Genomic DNA, 18,173 nt, shown 5'->3' on the forward strand with positions numbered 1-18,173 from the left:
AATTTATTTGTAGATAAAGCAAGAATAATCGGTAGGTTCGTCTATTTGTAAAAACAGTGCGCTCTGAGTAAAAAGCAGAGCTGAGCGTAAGGAACCGCCCTAAAGCCGGTGTGGAAACGTGATCTAACACGCGGCTGTGAATCTCGTGCTCGCTCATTCGCACTGCAGACTCTCGCGCAGGCTTTTCTCATCTAAGTGAGGAGCTACGACTCTTAAAATTACCCTTAGGCCCCAAGGGCAAAGAGTCATATATACATCATCTACTGCCAATATTTAATATCGCTGAAATCCCGGTGCCATTTCGGACTTTCAACATGGGGAAAAAGCTCTCGACATGGACGCTTCTAGCGGTCTTTTCTCTGCTGGTGGTGAAAGGTAAGCGCTGCGCCCCTCTTTGTTGAACCCGGTGCCATGCCTACTTCATCATTTTTGTCGGCACCGCAGGCAAGCACTGATTTAAAGCATTTAGACTTCGACTTTAATGTAGCCTCCCATTTTTTTGGAGAACACGAGGTGCAGGAATCACGTAAATCACGGTGTTTGAGTTGCGTTTTAACATCTGTCTGGGTCTGGATCATCTGTCTGGGTCGAGCCATTGCTACGGCGCTGTGCATGACATGCAGAGGCTCAACAAATGATGCTCATCTAAATACGAAGAATTAAATTGAGTTTATTGCGTGGTGAGACATTTTAAATCTGTCCGTTAAGCATATTAATGAGGATGAGAAGAATATAACTGTTCTTGACTACTGAATATTAAAAGGGCATCGCTAATATTAATCTCTTGTTTGTTATTTTGGTCCCCCTTTGCACAAAGATGTATTTAGGACTATTGAAGATATTGCTATGAATAAATTTGTTTCTTTTTTAATCAATGTGTATCACATATATTTGTATTTTGATGATTTCATCGTCAGGTATTTTAAATGCAAATTATATTAGCCTAATATTATGCCAACTTGTAATATTTTACCAATTCATTATGTTTTGCAGCCCTCAATTTAACAGAAAATTAAATGCTTCATTTACGTTATAACGGCATTAAACATGTTTTATATCTGGGCTTGAAAGAAAATCAAAAAACTATACTGTTCAGTACGGCTTGAAATTAAATATATTCACAGAACAGTGTTATTTCCACATAGTCTCCTCATCCTAGCACGGTACAGGTAGGCTTCGTTGGGAGGCTTGGAGTCAGAGCGCATGCGCATACGAAGCCACAATGCGCCCAGGTACAGCATAGGAGTTTGGAATTTTTTGGAGACTGCGGAAGATAGGAAGATACCATCATTTTATGACAGGGGGGTTACGGTCCCCCCCCCCCCTCCCCCTCGTTGGTGTGAGGCACACACGAGTTCATTGTCAAAGAATCCGTGCTTGTATGAGCAAAATCATGTAGGCCTATGAAAACCAATGACATCCTTTTCTGAAAAAAACACTACTTTGTATACTGTTTAGAAGCACGGATGGTATGTTGTAAAAAAATCCCCTTACCAAACCACTATTGAAATGAATGAGGACAGCCAGCGTCTGCAGTTCTGGCAGAGGTAAACTGCTCCTCCCCTTTTCCTGTCAGCCACACCCCGCTGTTGAATATGTAATTAGATACATGTTTACACTCCCTTACCTGAAAACTCATTGTATATTTATGAGCATATTGTTTTACCACTGTTTTAGGTGTTAGGTTCATGTTTTGAAATGTTTTCATTTTAATTCCAATATATTTGTCAGTAATTTATCAATATCTGAATAACCAATGAAACCCAAAATGAAAACATATTCACTAATGTACTGTATTTAAGCCCATATGTATCTATTGTGAATGGGAAAAACATCAGATAGATTAACTGCTGTCACATGATGTATTGATCACATAACATTGTGCCAATGCTGAGCTGGCTTTGGCAGCACTGCATAAGGGGTAGCTGTTGCTTTTAGCTAAACTTAATGTGCACTAAAACAACCTACAACTGAACAAGGAAAAAAGGCAGAAGAGGCAGGCAGAAAGAAAGAAAGAGGAATTTAGAAAAAGACAGTGGGATTGACAGATTAAAAGAGACATATAGAGAAATAGTAAGACGGCCCCATGGAGTGTTGCACCACATTATCTGTGACCCAGTGCTAAAAATATATGGCAGACATTCATTGCATAAGACATGGAGAGTTGAGTCTGGCGTATTACAGAAGAAACTATTTAGAAATGTACTACCAAAAATGACACATGGGGAAAGAATCTTTGCAGAAACATCTTTGTTGTGTAGTACATGAGCACAAAAGATTCTTTGTCCCTTTGTGCTTGAAGAATGCATTTGTAAGCTTTTCATTTTCTTGTCTTTGTTAAAATTCAGGAATGCAGCGGCACTACTGTAGAATTTGTATAAAGAGTCTTTAGTAAAGCTGGGCGTGAGATCCAGTTTTAGCATTAGCATCCATCCATCACCTGAGATTTTTATTATGGTACCGCATACTGCCAGTATTGCAGTCAAATAAGAATATTACAGGCCTTGGATGATCTGCGTAAACAAAATCATGCATTTATAAGCAATAAGGTACGAGACACATCACGCACACATCAACGTATCTCCCATATGAGAAGACTTTCTTTGACAGCAGAAAAGGTGTGGCCTCAAAATTAAAGGTGAATGACTTAACAACACCAGCAGGGGTCTTTTACAATTTATTACATAAATAATAAACAGTTAATTTAGCTGAAATACATAATACATGGAACAGTTCTGACGCTATATTGATTGTTTATGTTGTTTATGTTTATAGTGGTGCTCAGGCATGATTTACATAAATACAAATTACATGCTCGTTCATGATTTGAATGCTCATTTAGTGTTTGCTTTTGAGCTGCACAAATATTTTGTGAATGTTTCTTATTTTGTTTGTTTCGCAGGAATAAGTCAGGATCTGGACTTGTCAGATGCATTTGACGAAGATAAACCAAGTGAGTATGGCAATTATAATGATGACAGCAGTATAGGGATTTGTAATACTGTACGAAACTGCCTTACACTGTACAAAAAATCCTGTTCTTTTTACAGAAAAAGCTTTGGTTGGCAGAATAATTCTGTAAAAATACAGTGAAATGTAAACATTTACAAAACAACTTTTTGTACAAACAACTACAACAAAACAACAGTTGTAATTTAAAACTGTAATTTACAAAAAAATAATAATAATGTTCAAAATGTTCACTGTATAAGATTGCTTGTTCTTTTTCACTTCCACTATACATTTAACAGTATTTTACTGTAAAATTACATTAATTGTAAAGTTAGATCTATTTCAGTTTTTCACTGTAGCAAGTTAACTTACCAGTAACCAATTAACAGGTTTTTACTGTAGCAATGTTAGTCTGCTACACTGTATACAATAATATTTTTAGTGTAGCATCAGATGGATTTTATTATGTATATTAACTTTTTTTTAATTCTCCAGCTGCCCCACCACCCAAAGTGGACCCAGCAGGTGGTGCAGGAGGAGCAGGTGAGGGTAATCATTGTTTGTTTGTAATTAATAGCTCTGTAATAAGCAGAGCAAATGCTGTTAAATGAGCCTTTCAAAATTAAATGATGCAATCATTATCCTTATATGACTTTGTAACAATTAAAGGAATTTAACACCTTATTTGAAATCATTTGATAAAATGATGTTAATTTGTTCAACAGTGAAACCCAGCCTTAAACCTGTTAAGCCCACAGTCAAGGAACCAGCAAAACCCAAGCAAACAGGTGAGAGGCACTTTATGTATCTCAAATGCTTGTTTTGCTTGAGATGAACATAAAACAAATATCCCTACTAACCTTCTTCAGTAACAACTGGAGCTGTTAACATCTTTGAGTGCTAATACATGTTTTTGTGTCTTGTGTTATGATGAGTCAACAGGACATTTACCCTGATAGAGAGCTCTTAGAGCTCATATACATTGGGTATGGTGCAGTTTAGGTTGGGGAATAGCCTATTTTGAACATTGAAGAATATATACTGTGAAAGAAAAATCTCATGAATACTTATTACTGTATTTTGGTGCTTACTAATCAGTCTTGATCATAGGTTTGAGTACCCAGCACCCTCTGTATGTCAAATGCTTTACAATACTAACATATTAACTAACCTCCACTAACAGAAGAGACATTCACTGATTTGTTTGATGCCACCATTCGGCCGGGCCTGTTGCCCCGAACACCCCCTAGTCCTCTCCGAACCTCTGTTCCCCCTCGGAAAGCCCAGTCTGGTTTGTACTGTGCTGTCAGTTTCCCTGTAGAACTGTTCATCGTGTTTGTGTCCGTGTTTTTTGTCATGTAGATATGTGTATTCAAAGCAAGTTTTAAAGTGGGATGAAAGGCCAAAATTATTAAATATATTGTTTAACAGTGTTCACTTTTGACTGAGTCTAACAATAAATGCGATCATGGATTGTGGAGCATCATTTTGCATATAATGCTCTGAATGTTCTTCCATATTTAGACAAAACAGAAGGCATAGTCCTTAATAATACATTATTACTACAATGCATACCTTTCATACATTTCAGCAAATAAAAAAAACATGCTTTAGCTTGTACTCATTTGATGTAAATTATAATAGAATTGCAGCAGCTAAAATAAGTCGTGGCCACAAGCACAGATTTTCTGGTGGATGCCAACTCAACTCCTTCTATGAATGTATCCAGCGTGTCTTACACCCCAATATCATAACACAATATGATTACATCCTTTACATTTGTCTTCATTGTCATCTTGTCTTGTGAGATTGTGTGGGTTCTTCATTGCATAAAATTTGAGCTTTGTTTTGTTTCAAACATTCACATTTCATATTACACACAAACCATCTGTTTTTCATTGTCACTTAGCCATATTAAAATAACAATTAGTACTATGCGTATTTAATTCGTTATGTAGTAAGTAATTCTTTTTGGCTGATAGGTTTTGGGGATTTGGATCTTGAAGACGCCCTGAACCCCGACAATGATATCAGAGGAAAGGGCAAAGACTCTGGCAAAGGCGGTAGGTATTTTTCTGTTTACCCACTTTGACCTTTCTCCATATTTCATTTTTTTGCAATTTAGTGTTTCAGTCAGACATCTTTAACAAGAATAATGTAACCTTCTGCAGAGCAGAATCCACGTCCGGATAAAACTAGCCCGTTAAACTGAGTTGTAATATAAGAACTCATGATGAATGGTTTTAGGCCAGTATAAACTGCTTCATCACAGCAGACTTTGTTCTACATTCTGAAGAGAAAAGGAAATGGTGAGCTGAAATAAAACTTCTCCACTTTGTTTGCCAAAATAGTACAGAAAAAAAGATGAAGGGCCCTCTGTTTCCTATCAAAATATCACATATTGTACATCATTATCCATTTTGTCAATTTTCTGTAAAAGTCTATGTAATCTTGAAGGTAATCAAAGGCATAACCAAAAGTTATGCACAAAAATCGCACAAAAAAAGTCACCTTTACACAATAATATCACCCTTACAGTCTATCACTGGGAAACTTAGGCTACTATGTTGCTAATCATGGATTAACCCAAGCTAGCCAGGCTTGATGGCATCTCCTGTCCCTGCCAGATAAAGACCTCGGAGGAGGGGGCCGTGATGACGGCAAACCCAATAGCAGAGGTGGAACTGGTGGTAAGAAATAGAGTAACTGCTTGGGAAACCCCTTCTACCGCCCTCTTCCTCTCTTCATCTTCTTGGCTGGAAAAATCACCCTTTGTACCCACAAAACGAAACTGATCTCACCATTATTAAAATCTAACCGCTGTCTGATTTCAGGTCAAGGCTGTTTAGATCTGAAGCATTAACCTAGTGATCACCATGGCTCCTGATCTCTTGCATCTTGACTTTGCATGGATTTTGGTTTAATCAATCAGATTGCTAGATTCATTGCTTTCAGTAGATTGCATTTATCAGTAGGGCTGGGTATTGATACAGATTTCATGAATCTTTTGATTAGATAAGACAAGCTTTTTGATTAGACATTCAATTCCGATCTCAATATTTGTTAATTTTGAAATATTTTATGCCTATGTCAATATTTAAAATACAAGTATATTTCAGTATTTAATTGCTATTTATTTTTAGGTAATAGTCAATACTCAAGAAATAAAAATAAAATAATTCTCATTTTTCATTTGGTTTGAAAAAAACTTGAAAACATTGAAAAAAGGATGTTTCTGCTTTTTGAATTGGTTATGTAACCATCATTAAAATGGTGGCTTTTATCATGAAAATGTGTTTTCATGACAGATTTATTCAAATAGCCATTACATAATTACTATATCAGGAACATGTTAAGTAAAATTTAATGAATATTAATATAGTACATATATTTATCAAAACGCTCCTCTTTATAGAGTTGTTTCTTGCTAAATAAAAAGTTACGGACATTAAATTGCTTTCCTGAGGTAAATGTTAGGTGACATATTGTTTACAAGCTGTTTTAATTATATCTTGAAGCTCTGACTTCGCAATTACACGAGACATGATACATTTCAGTACTTTGTCTTTAAACACTTTATAATGTCAATTCGTGTTCATTTCATGCTATAGCTTGTAGTAAAGCAGAAGAGATAATCGGTTCGCTCACGCTCCTTGCAGTAGCTGCGCTGAACTGCAAGTTAAGATTGTGTTAGAGGAGTGTATTGCATCTTCGTGCAAGGTAAACAAGAGGGTGCCATCTAGAGGAGAATGCTGATAATAATAGGATTTACTTTAATTAAAACCAGTAGTATCGTAAATGTATAAAATTTAGCAGAAATAAATACAGAAAAAGTTCAATTTATCTTGAAAATCAATATTAAATCGAACAATTTTTTGGCCCAGCCCTAGTTGGCAGCTCAGCTTTCTGTTTCCTGCAGTGTTGGAGTGCTGGGCTTTTCCTCTTTTGGGGTCACAAAAGCTTCACCTTTGTTTAGATCACTATGGGTCTCTGATTGAATGCTGATTAGCAAACCCAAGACTGAACCATGCATGAGTACTTTTCATGTTGTCTCCAGGCTAATGATCTTTTCTAAATTCTCAGGTAATCAATTCTCAGACGATGACCTTGAAGATGTGGGCAATGATAACTCTTACAAACCTGACAAAGGCAAAGGTGACCAGCTTAAACTGCCTGACAGATCCTCACATTGTGGGACATGTCAAATGAAAGTAGGAGTGCCATTTGAAATGTTCATATTTCTACAGGTGGAAGAGGTGGAAGTAGTGGCGGAAGCAGCGACAGAAACAGTGGCGGTGATTTGGACTCTACTGATGACAACAATGGTATGATTGCGTTAAATAGTTTTCAGGGCTATTAGAAGAAAATTCTGTATAGCGTTTGCTAATTTGGTACAGTTAAATCTTTTAATAGTGGCCAATGTGTTCATTCATAGACACCATGGCTGAAACTGGAACCATTGCTGGTATTGTGAGCGCCGTTGCTATGGCTCTGGTTGGTGCAGTGAGCAGCTACATCTCCTACCAGAAGAAGAAGTTTTGCTTCAGCATACAGCGTAAAGACAAATAATTTTTTTTTAATTGTTCCACACGGTTTGTATTTTTCCATGCATTCATTATCACATGCTTTATCTTTCCACAGAGAGTCTGAATACAGATATGGTGAAAGCAGATGCCCCAGATGCTGTAGTTGCACAGGAGCCACAAGGTATATACCATGTTTATGTTGCATTTATGAGGCAAATGTCTTCTTGTAACATTTTTTGGTGAAATTTAAAGGGTAAATTCATAGATTTTAACTAGCGTTGTATTGTTAAATGTCAGCAGAATAAGTAATGAATGATGTGCTTTAATTTTACTTGCACTAAGATATCCCAATTATTTGCCAGTAAAAGTCTGCCAGACCATACTTCCCCATCTTGCCGGTGGTGAATTTTATTTATATTCCCAATTATTATTTTTATTTTTTGTAAAGTTTTCATTAATTCTGTTCATTTTTCTAAACAATTGTGGTCTTAGACTGACACTTACTGGCGTGGATGTAGTATGGCGCAAAACCTTTTGGTTACGGATACCATTCGCTAGCACATTTATCACCTACAATTTGTATTCAATAATAGAAAAACTTTCTTTAAACTTAGTACACCTTCAGTTTAGTCTTAAAATTGCAATCTGTATATATACAGTGGGGCAAAAAAGTATTTAGTCAGCCACCAATTGTGCAAGTTCTCCCACTTAAAAAGATGAGAGAGGCCTGTAATTTTCATCATAGGTATACCTCAACTATGAGAGACAAAATGAGAAAAAAAAAAATCCAGAAAATCACATTGTAGGATTTATTTTAAATTATGGTGGAAAATAAGTATTTGGTCAATAACAAAATTTCATCTCAATACTTTGTTACATACCCTTTGTTGGCAATGACAGAGGTCAAACGTTTTCTGTAAGTCTTCACAAGTTTTTCACACACTGTTGCTGGTATTTTGGCCCATTCCTCCATGCAGATCTCCTCTAGAGCAGTAATGTTTTGGGGCTGTCGCTGGGCAACACGGACTCCAAAGATTTTCGATGGGGTTGAGATCTGGAGACTGGCTAGGCCACTCCAGGACCTTGAAATGCTCCTTACGAAGCCACTCCTTCGTTGCCCGGGCGGTGTGTTTGGGATCATTGTCATGCTGAAAGACCCAGCCACGTTTCATCTTCAATGCCCTTGCTGATGGAAGGAGGTTTTCACTCAACATCTCACGATACATGGCCCCATTCATTCTTTCGTTTACATGGATCAGTCGTCCTGGTCCCTTTGCAGAAAAACAGCCCCAAAGCATGATGTTTCCACCCCCATGCTTCACAGTAGGTATGCTGTTCTTTGGATGCAACTCAGCATTCTTTCTCCTCCAAACACGACGTTGAGTTTTTACCAAAAAGTTCTATTTTGGTTTCATCTGACCATATGACATTCTCCCAATCCTCTTCTGGATCATCCAAATGCTCTCTAGCAAACTTCAGACGGGCCCGGACATGTAGTGGCTTAAGCAGGGGGACACGTCTGGCACTGCAGGATTTGAGTCCCTGGCGGCGCAGTGTGTTACTGATGGTAGCCTTTGTTACTTTGGTCCCAGCTCTCTGCAGGTCATTCACTAGGTCCCCCTGTGTGGTTCTGGGATTTTTGCTCACAGTTCTTGTGATCATTTTGACCCCACGGGTGAGATCTTGCGTGGAGCCCCAGATCGAGGAGATTATCAGTGGTCTTGTATGTCTTCCATTTTCTAATAATTGCTCCCACAGTTGATTTCTTCACACCAAGCTGCTTACCTATTGCAGATTCAGTCTTCCCAGCCTGGTGCAGGTCTACAATTTTGTTTCTAGTGTCCTTTGACAGCTCTTTGGTCTTGGCCATGGTGGAGTTTGGAGTTGGACTGTTTGAGGTTGTGGACAGGTGTCTTTTATACTGATAACGAGTTCAAACAGATGCCATTAATACAGGTAACGAGTGGAGGACAGAGGAGCCTCTTAAAGAAGAAGTTACAGGTCTGTGAGAGCCAGAAATCTTGCTTGTTTGTAGGTGACCAAATACTTATTTTACCGAGGAATTTACCAATTAATTCTTTAAAAATCCTACAATGTGATTTTCTGGATTTTTTCTCTCATTTTGTCTCTCATAGTTGAGGTATATCTATGATGAAAATTGCAGGCCTCTCTCATCTTTTTAAGTGGGAGAACTTGCACAATTGGTGGCTGACTAAATACTTTTTTGCCCCACTGTGTGTATATATATATATATATATATATATATATATATGCCAAGGTCTGTCTGAATACTCGATTCTGATTGGCTGGCAGGTGTTGATTAAATTGTTTAACTGCACAGGTAGTTCCAGGTCAGTTTAATCACGTTCTATATTAATGCGCTTCCTATAAAAATTGGTAACCATAGTAACATACAGTTACAGTTGAATAGTAATACAGACGAAAATAACCGTAATTTTTATCGTTCCGGTCAAATATTGCAGCGCAAATATTATTAACATCTTTAATATGTGAATGCTGGCACATGACCATGGCATAAACGGGATAATCAACGGCTAGCTGTGCATTAAGCGATTTGAATGCACTTCACGGAGGCAACCACCCAACGCGCCTCCACGTTGTGCATTCAAATCGTTTAATGCACAGCTAGCCGTTGATTATCCTTACATATATATATATATATATATATATATATATACTTGACAATGATTAATAATTGCGTTATTTTCCGTCCTGCTCCAGTTCAACAAACTCTTCTCCAGCCTCCCAATGCTGAGCCGCCGACAGAGGAAAATGCAGTGTAATCTGAAATGCATCATCCAAACTAAAGCGGGCGCAGTTCTAAATCGTTGTTCTCCAATTTGAATGCCACTGTATTTCCCAGCGCATTTGCACCACAATGCCCTTTTTTAAGTATCAATGTGACTGTTTAAATCAACATTAAATATAAGCTGCTTTTTCCACTATCGGGCCGAACGGTTCTAAGAACGGTCAGGTACGGTTCCAGTTGTTTTTGTGAGCCTGGTACGGCGCGGCACGATTACAAACCGTTCTCGGCCTGGAATTCTCGGCACGGTTAGACAACCGTACTGAGCCGTGCTGGTAGAGTGCGTGTGCGTGACCTCGCCACTCAGGATCTGTCACTTGTCTGTTGCCTGGCTGCTAGTTTCTCCGTAGCTTGCTAAGCGCGCTATTTTGAGCAATGTAAACACAAATTAGTAATAAAATCTAAAGAAATTTCTGATCATCCTCCATAACGCTGTGGTTATAACACTTGTGTTACCACGGCAACGACTGACGCATTTGAATTTCATTCCAAAGAGATCCGTTATCAGCCCCGCAGTGGAAAACGAAACCGTATCCGTGTTGACTGGCCCTGATCGGCACAGAACGGAACGGTTAAGCAAAGAGAACCGTTCGGCCCGATAGTGGAAAAGCGGCTTTTAAGTCTAGTAATTTTTTTAAAACTCTATTTCAACTGTTCACATGCAACAATGTAGTAAGCCTGTTTGCAATAATATTGCTATGAAATGGAAAACACCTAACAATTTTCGCATGATCTGCTGAGACCCAAGAAATCCCACTTGGGTCTTTTTTACGGAGGCCCATACAAAGAGTCCTACAGACACTGCGCTACAGTATTTTTGTTTGTCAGTTTAGCCCATCATTCCTATTGTGCACAAATGCATATTAATGAACAGTGATACAAGTGATTAATCCAAGGTTTACAAAAACAGCTGATTGGATAATCATAGAAATCTGCTTTTAAAGGTCAAGACTGTTTTCCTTACGCTTTCACAGCAAGACAGGCTTAACAGATCAGTTGCTGTGGAATCTGCAATTGAAAAAAAGATGAAGGATTTGTGAAGGTTTTTTGCTGTTGTTGATGTTTTAACATGATCTGTATATATTTGCCTTGCTTTCACAGAGCAATGTGAAAAGATTGTTACACATATGCAGGTTTTTGTGTCTTGGCGAACTTTTTACTAGAGTGACTTTTTGAGAAAAAAAAAAAAAAAGACGAACAACTGAAGTCAAAAACTAACCAACAGCTGCTTCCTTCTAATTTGCTTTAAAAAATGAAACGATGACTAAAATGGGTTTAACTGTGAAGATGTGTTGACGTGTGTTGAAGAAGAAGCCGTGTTGACTGCTTTTGTGTGTGTTAGTTGGATGTCAGTGGTTACGATTCCTTCTTTTGAGGAATAGTTTGATTCGGCGTGATCAGAACGAGTAGATACATTAGCGTGAAGTAACTTGTGGGTGGAAGTAACCGAATTTGTGTTTTCATGTTAGCGCAATACTTAATCAGTCTAGTAACTCTTCGTATCGCTAAATCTGATCCATTGCCTTTTGTGGGGTTTTAAGGGGTTAATGTGCTTGTATATCGCATACCGTTTCCAAGTTTGTACTCAAACCGTTGTATCAGTGTATCTCTATTTACACTTGTAGCAGTAAATGTACATAAATGTTTGTGCCCCCCCACTCTTTTTGGATTACGGGGAGTCGTTTTTTCGCCCTAGCTTAGTGTTTGTATTGTTTGTAGCATGTTTGAACTTTAGCTTTGAGACTTTTTAGAGACCTGTTACACCCTCGCTAGTTTTGCTATTGCCTTAACGAGTCCCCAGCTGCTTTCCTGTTTTGCTAATTTTCCCCACTTCATTTGCCATGGGTCTGGCGTTTGTGCCACAGAGCTTGACCAGAGCCCTCATTTCTCTTGATTTAGAAGGCCACCATCTAGAATTGGCAAATTAGCAAAACCGGATTAAAAAGCGGCTCAGTCCTTACCATCCTCTCCCCCACTTGAGATGCTCCAGATTTTCCTGTAGCTGTTGTTTTTCACTGTGAATTCAGGTGCACCTTTGCTACCCCCAACCCAAGCCCTTGCCAATGGTGCTTTCCTTCCCAATGCCTTACAACGCTAACATTAGGGAAGACATGCTAGCTTACTAACACAGCACTAACCGTCACGACCGTTAGAAGGGCTGCCTCACTTGAATGTCTACAAACTAGACGTACTAGGTTACGTACGTTGTTCCAGTTTAAAGGTGTGGTCACATTCTCTGAAATTTCGCAGGCAAAAATGCTGTTTAGGTGGCTTTCTGTTGATTTGTGTGACTAATTTGCGCTGCGAATTCTGCGCGCCAAAATCATTTGCCCTTGTGCAAAATTCCTGATCACATAGATTCTTGTTGAAATTACACCTGCAAAAAAATGCCAAACAACGGTAAATGTGACCTCACCTTAACACTACTGCAGTTTAAACACATCTGAAATATTGTTTACTCACACGCCCAAGATAAAGCAGTTTTACAAGTCTTGCGAATGGTAATGATGTCGGAGACATATCGGCGCAGAATGTTGCCTGGTACGTTCCTTTAAATGCGCGTCCTACCAAGGCTTTTGGTAGAGTATCTAGGATGAAAATCAACAAAGAGAATGTTAGCTGAATGTAACTCTTTTTACTGCTTTGGCTACCAGAACAATGTAGCTTTTTTTGGTGCTACACTTGTTAGAAATGAAGAACACCAAAGATGAAATGTGATGGTTTTGCCTTTTTGCATGTTCTTTGACTTTGGTGTGAGTCTAGTGATCCAGTGTAATGAATTTGAAACAGCTGAGTGAAAGGTACAACAGTCTCGGTTAAGGCAAATGTGGAAATTCACAAGTGTCTTGAACTTTTTCGACAACATTATCACCTGTTTGTGTTGAACTGCTTCCAGATTTGTTGCTTGGACGCATTATGTGACTGTTAAAACCTCCCTAATTCCTTCAATTGACCATCTACATTTCTGGGTACTAGTAGTTTATATGGTGGATGTTGCATTTGTAAGGATCTCTGGGCTCTCTCTGGTGTCGTTTGGCCAGTATAGTTGCAATTTTGTCAAAACAAGGGTGTACGCGCTGAACTGTACAGATATGCATGTTTTGGATTCTAGCTGTAGATATTAAAGGTTTTACTTGTGTACTGGGTTTATTTATTAACTTGAAAAATTTGTTATTGGGACATACGTTTCTGAAGTGTCTTGATTTGCACTGCCAGTTTAGTTCTTGCATCATGGAACTGCCACAGATCAGACTGTAATGCTACAGCTTTATCTGTCATTGAATGAACCGAAATTCAGTTTTGATGTGAACCTCAGAAATATTGACTTTCAGCATAAAATCACAGTTTATATCAGTGCCTGCTCACTCAAATACAGACTGTGATGAAAACACAATTAATTACACAGATATCAACTGGCAATCCTCTTCTAGACATTTTAATATTCAAATGTACTCAAACTTCACTCTGTATCTCACTTGGTGGTAAAAGATCAGCATTAAGAAACCCAATAATAAACAATTTATCTTGTCTTGGATTCCTTCCTATTTATTTTTCTTCAAGTAAGGTTGCAAGTTTCTGGAGTCAATTTTTTTTAACAGAAGTAAAAAATGTGTGTGTGTAAAGAATAACCAGGGTTGCACAAATACAAAAATACACTCAAAGAAAAAAACAAAAACAAATACACAATATATTATTTTTAAGGTGCATTATAATTATTACATATATATATTTTTTAAACATTATATGTCAAACACCAAGGATTCCAATTAAATAGGAATGGCTTAAATATGGGAGCGATTCACAGATATATATATATATATATATATAAAAAAAAAATATTTGCACTTGCTTAATCAATCATGAGTTGATATATATATGTGTGTGTGTGTATATCAGATGGTCCCTATTTACCTTGTGTAAACATAAATTTCAGTAGTACATGAAAGTACAGTAGTAGTGCAGTAGTAGGGTGTGCACATTAAAACCTAATTCCACTTTCATACTAACAAGTGCTACAGAAAAATGAAAACAAATACAGTATGTGGTTTCAAAATGGCAGTATCGCAAAAGCAATAGCAATAACAATTCAAAACCCCATTCCTTATAAAAAAATTTTAAAAATCTAATCTAATAAAGTAATTTTAAAACTTGAGCACAAGACACAATATGAACGAGCTGATAGGAAGAGGAATAATATGTTCATGTAAGATTTTTTGAGTGAAAAGTTTAAAGGTTGGTCTGGTATTGGCACAAAGGCAGTAAAGAAAAACTATTACACAAAAACTACAGAAATGCTTTGAAATAGAAAAGGATGCTCATATTACCTCGACTACATACAAATAAATTATTAAAACTTATGTCAATAATTACAAGTCAAGTTAAACACAATTGAAAATACTGGCCTATTTTTCATAAACTCAATTACAATCAACGCTTTCCTGGAAATCAGTCTATAGGAGCAGTTCCACACAACCGAAATGAACCTGAATTGTGTGGAAGACTGTCCTCTTTTTGGGTGTTCATGCAGGTTTTCACATGTGTATGTGCTGGGCCTCTATACATCCTGCCCAAAACATTATCCAGTGAGAAACGACCAATAGATTTAGACTTCACATTACTATGTTTACTGTAACCTATAGATTCCTTCCACACATTCTGTTAATGATGAATTCTCTAATGTGAGTGTTGCATGCAATTTACACAGAGGTGTGTAGAGGTGTACCGCCATTTGTGGGAGAATACGCATGCTCTGATGAAGAGGAGATAGAGTGTGATGAAGATACTTCTTTCTGTAACTCTTCCACCTTCCTCTGTAGCTCTGCACGGAGATACAATAACTCCTTCAGGTTCTGGTGCACAGGCATCTGATCAAAAGTCAAAAAGAGCTGGTGTCAGTTATAAAAGCTCTAGTTTCAGTAAACTAGCCATCCCATGCATTGCTTAAGCTAATGGGTTGAGAACATTTTGCACCTGTGGTCTCATGTGGGGGTTCCAGCGTACATAGTATCCAACCCAGAGCTCCAAATGTCTGAGGCTAGCCAGAGGGAACAGAACATGGTTTTCATAGTCCACATAAAATGGGTTGGTGAAGTCCTCTGGCTGGCTATTGATGTAGGACCACAAAGACACGGTTTTACTGTTCACTTCCTGAAAACAGAAGGAAAATTGTGAAATGTCAGCATTGGAACATCTCTAGTCCATCAAAACTGCTACTATTCCACCCTCCCAGTGTTGGCACTATGGTACATACCTTTTCTACTCGCTCCTGCTCGCTGTTGTAAAGGAATGTACCAAACAGACAGCTGTAGAGGTGATCCAGGATAGTGATGAGGAAGAGCTCATTAAACTCGAAGGCAGTGGGAAACTGCGAACACATTATAAAGACAATCACAGTGAGTTGCAAAACACCAGCATCCATTTCAAGGGAATTCTTAGGAATTAGGCTCAAACACAAACATGACATTTTACTATAAATGAAAATGTTAGTGCTTAGAAAGCAAAAAAGGTGCAGCTCACCTGTCTCATCATTTGCCAAACACAGTCGATGAACTGCACAAATAGAGGTGAGCGCTCAGAGTTTGCATGGTTTTCATCTCCGTGACCAACACGCTATGACAGACAGAGATTTTTAAAAGGACATTCAAATGACAATAAAGACATTTATAATTTTACAAAATATTTCTATTCAAAGAAAGTTTTTCAGAAAAATATTGAGTAGCAAATAGTGCTGTCAAACTAATTGCATCCAAAATACATTTTTTTTGTTTACATAATAAACACGTGTGTACTGTGTATATTTATTATGTATATATAAATACACACACATGCATGCATATATTTCAGAAAAATACATTAGGTTTATATATTAAATATATTTATATACAATATAAATTATATGAATATAAATATATACATGTAAATATTTTCAAAATATATACTGTATGTGTGTGTATTTATATATACACATGTAAACAAAATCTTTTATTTTGGATGCGATTAATCGTTTGACAGCACAAGTAGCAAAACATTTTCCAACATCGATAACATGCCCATCTGATTAGCTGAATTCAGTTTTCAACCCCACATATATAGTTCTCTTTCACAGTCAGCGTTCCTCACCGCAGCAAACTTGTGTCCGAAGCTGATCCATTCCTTCTCCAGCAGCACCTGGAAGCCCCTGAGAGTCCTGTAGTATGAATCCAGCATCAGCATGGCCAGAGAGGTGAGCTGAGCTGTGCGGTCCCAGCCGTCACTGCAGTGCACCACCACAGAGCTCTTACTCGACTCAACCTTATCTGCAATCCGCACCGCACCCACAAGCAAAAGCTAGAAAGCGAGAGAGTCGACTCCTTTAAAAGCGTCTAATAGTCTTAAGTGGGGTGCACACTGTAAGCCATGATTTGCCATCTGAGCAAATCTTGCAAATCCTAAACATTCCTCTGATTCTAGGCCAAAATCTGTAGTCTTCAATCATGTCCACTGACAGCTGACGAATGACCATTAAAATAAAATCGAACCTGATGACCTTACTAATGCAAAAACACACATCGTCTTCATTTTTTCTATTCAAGGCAAGCCATGATCTAAATTAAAAATAGAGACTGCTTTTGTTTGCTTGCCACCAATTGAATTCCACGTGCGAATGTGGCTCACAGTATGTCCATTTGTAATGAGTCCTGAGATTCCCGCAGTGTGACATGGCTTATTATAAAAGTGTGCACCTGGCTTTACTTTCTGGTTCAGACTTAAGGGGAAATTACTTCATACATCCACTAAATCCTGTTCCTTGGGATAAGTTGGTAAAAAGGCTCATAAAAGTTCTTGGAAAAGGTCTTGCATCGTTTCTTTGTTAATGCCACTTGGTTTGACGTTTCCTGACTTTTTGCAGCCACTCTGTATATGGCTAAATCATATACTCAGGGAGAGGTTTCAAAAATATGTTTATAAAGGTGAGTAGGAGAACAAAAATATCTATTATTAATTCATATTGTAGAAAGAAAGATCAAGTTGGTGTTTACCCGTATGTACTGCAGCCAGTGTGTGGCATCTATAGCTGAATGCCAGTGTGGATAGTTGATGGTAGGGTAGAGCACTTCCTTCAGCTTACGCAGAGACTCTCTTATAACATGAATATTTGGGATCTCCAGGAAATTCAGGTCCATGTTAGGATAGAAATTATAATTCTCATAACCTCCATCCTTAGCCTGAGGCATGAAACAGCAGAACAGAGTTAGAGAAGATTCTTGGCTTCCATTTTTGTCTCCTGACAGGATCTTCAGATGTACATTAGCACAGATGGCTACTCAATAATTCCAAAACTACATTTGCGGAAAACATAATGAGGATGTGTGCATTAAGTGTGAGAAAGTGGAATACAAATCTTTTTCCTACATTTCCACTAAAAATACTTAGCAGCATGTTTTTTTGCATGTACAGCTACACTGATGAACTGAACTGAAGAAACATCACAAGGAAATCACTGTTACCTTGTGATTATCAGCCACAATGCTCTGTCTAGCATCAAATATGGTGAGTTTATGGGACTGCGCATTGGCATCCATGATGGTCTGGAGGTAATGCTCGTCCTCCTTACACCGGCGGTCTGTTGGGCCCACCATGGGCTGACTGCAGCGAACTATAGTGGCCTGAGTTTCTGGGTGGATCCATGAGAGGACCTGAAGGAGAAAATGAGGCACAGGAGTCCAGACTGCTTTTGAATGTTCACGTCAATTATTTCAGTAGTTTTTATTTTTTCCCCCCGTTTTAACATATCTGAAAAACATACAGTATTGTTTACTTGATTTATATTTTCGTTCTAATGTTGTTTTAGCTTTTTTGTTTAATTACTCTCAAAATTTCAACGGTAT

The 18,173-nt window shown here is 38.0% G+C and overlaps 2 protein-coding genes across 13 annotated transcripts in view; one reads left to right on the forward strand and one right to left on the reverse strand.

The window, feature by feature from the left end:
- Positions 1-13,833, forward strand: cd99l2 (CD99 molecule-like 2). Of its 4 annotated transcripts, XM_058780772.1 has the most exons (12): positions 1-375; positions 2,903-2,953; positions 3,448-3,495; positions 3,678-3,740; positions 4,136-4,243; positions 4,935-5,015; positions 5,580-5,642; positions 7,036-7,107; positions 7,200-7,277; positions 7,388-7,507; positions 7,594-7,659; positions 10,221-13,833. In XM_058780772.1, exons 1-12 carry the CDS (start codon positions 315-317, stop codon positions 10,280-10,282), a joined length of 873 nt encoding a protein of 290 aa, XP_058636755.1. In that variant the 5' UTR covers positions 1-314; the 3' UTR covers positions 10,283-13,833. The 4 variants fall into 4 exon arrangements, with proteins under 4 accessions (XP_058636755.1, XP_058636756.1, XP_058636757.1 ...); XM_058780773.1 differs by lacking the exon at positions 5,580-5,642 and having other exon boundaries at positions 2-375; XM_058780774.1 differs by lacking the exon at positions 4,136-4,243 and having other exon boundaries at positions 5-375.
- Positions 10,451-18,173, reverse strand: part of mtmr1a (myotubularin related protein 1a) — a 17,766-nt gene continuing 10,043 nt past the window's right edge. For 4 of the 9 annotated variants that reach the window (XM_058780765.1, XM_058780764.1, XM_058780763.1 and 1 more), the window contains 7 exons: positions 17,793-17,981; positions 17,325-17,510; positions 16,426-16,632; positions 15,823-15,915; positions 15,557-15,670; positions 15,277-15,453; positions 10,451-15,170 (listed from right to left, as the gene is read on the reverse strand). In XM_058780765.1, the coding sequence (XP_058636748.1) occupies positions 15,003-15,170; positions 15,277-15,453; positions 15,557-15,670; positions 15,823-15,915; positions 16,426-16,632; positions 17,325-17,510; positions 17,793-17,981 (1,134 nt within the window). In that variant the 3' untranslated portion in view covers positions 10,451-15,002. The remainder of the gene's footprint in view (positions 15,171-15,276; positions 15,454-15,556; positions 15,671-15,822; positions 15,916-16,425; positions 16,633-17,324; positions 17,511-17,792; positions 17,982-18,173) is intronic. The other 5 variants (XM_058780770.1, XM_058780768.1, XM_058780767.1 and 2 more) reach the window with 2 other exon arrangements.

The sequence above is a fragment of the Onychostoma macrolepis genome, chromosome 07 (genome assembly GCF_012432095.1).
Source record: "Onychostoma macrolepis isolate SWU-2019 chromosome 07, ASM1243209v1, whole genome shotgun sequence".
In the NCBI taxonomy this organism is placed as follows: Eukaryota; Metazoa; Chordata; class Actinopteri; order Cypriniformes; family Cyprinidae; genus Onychostoma; species Onychostoma macrolepis.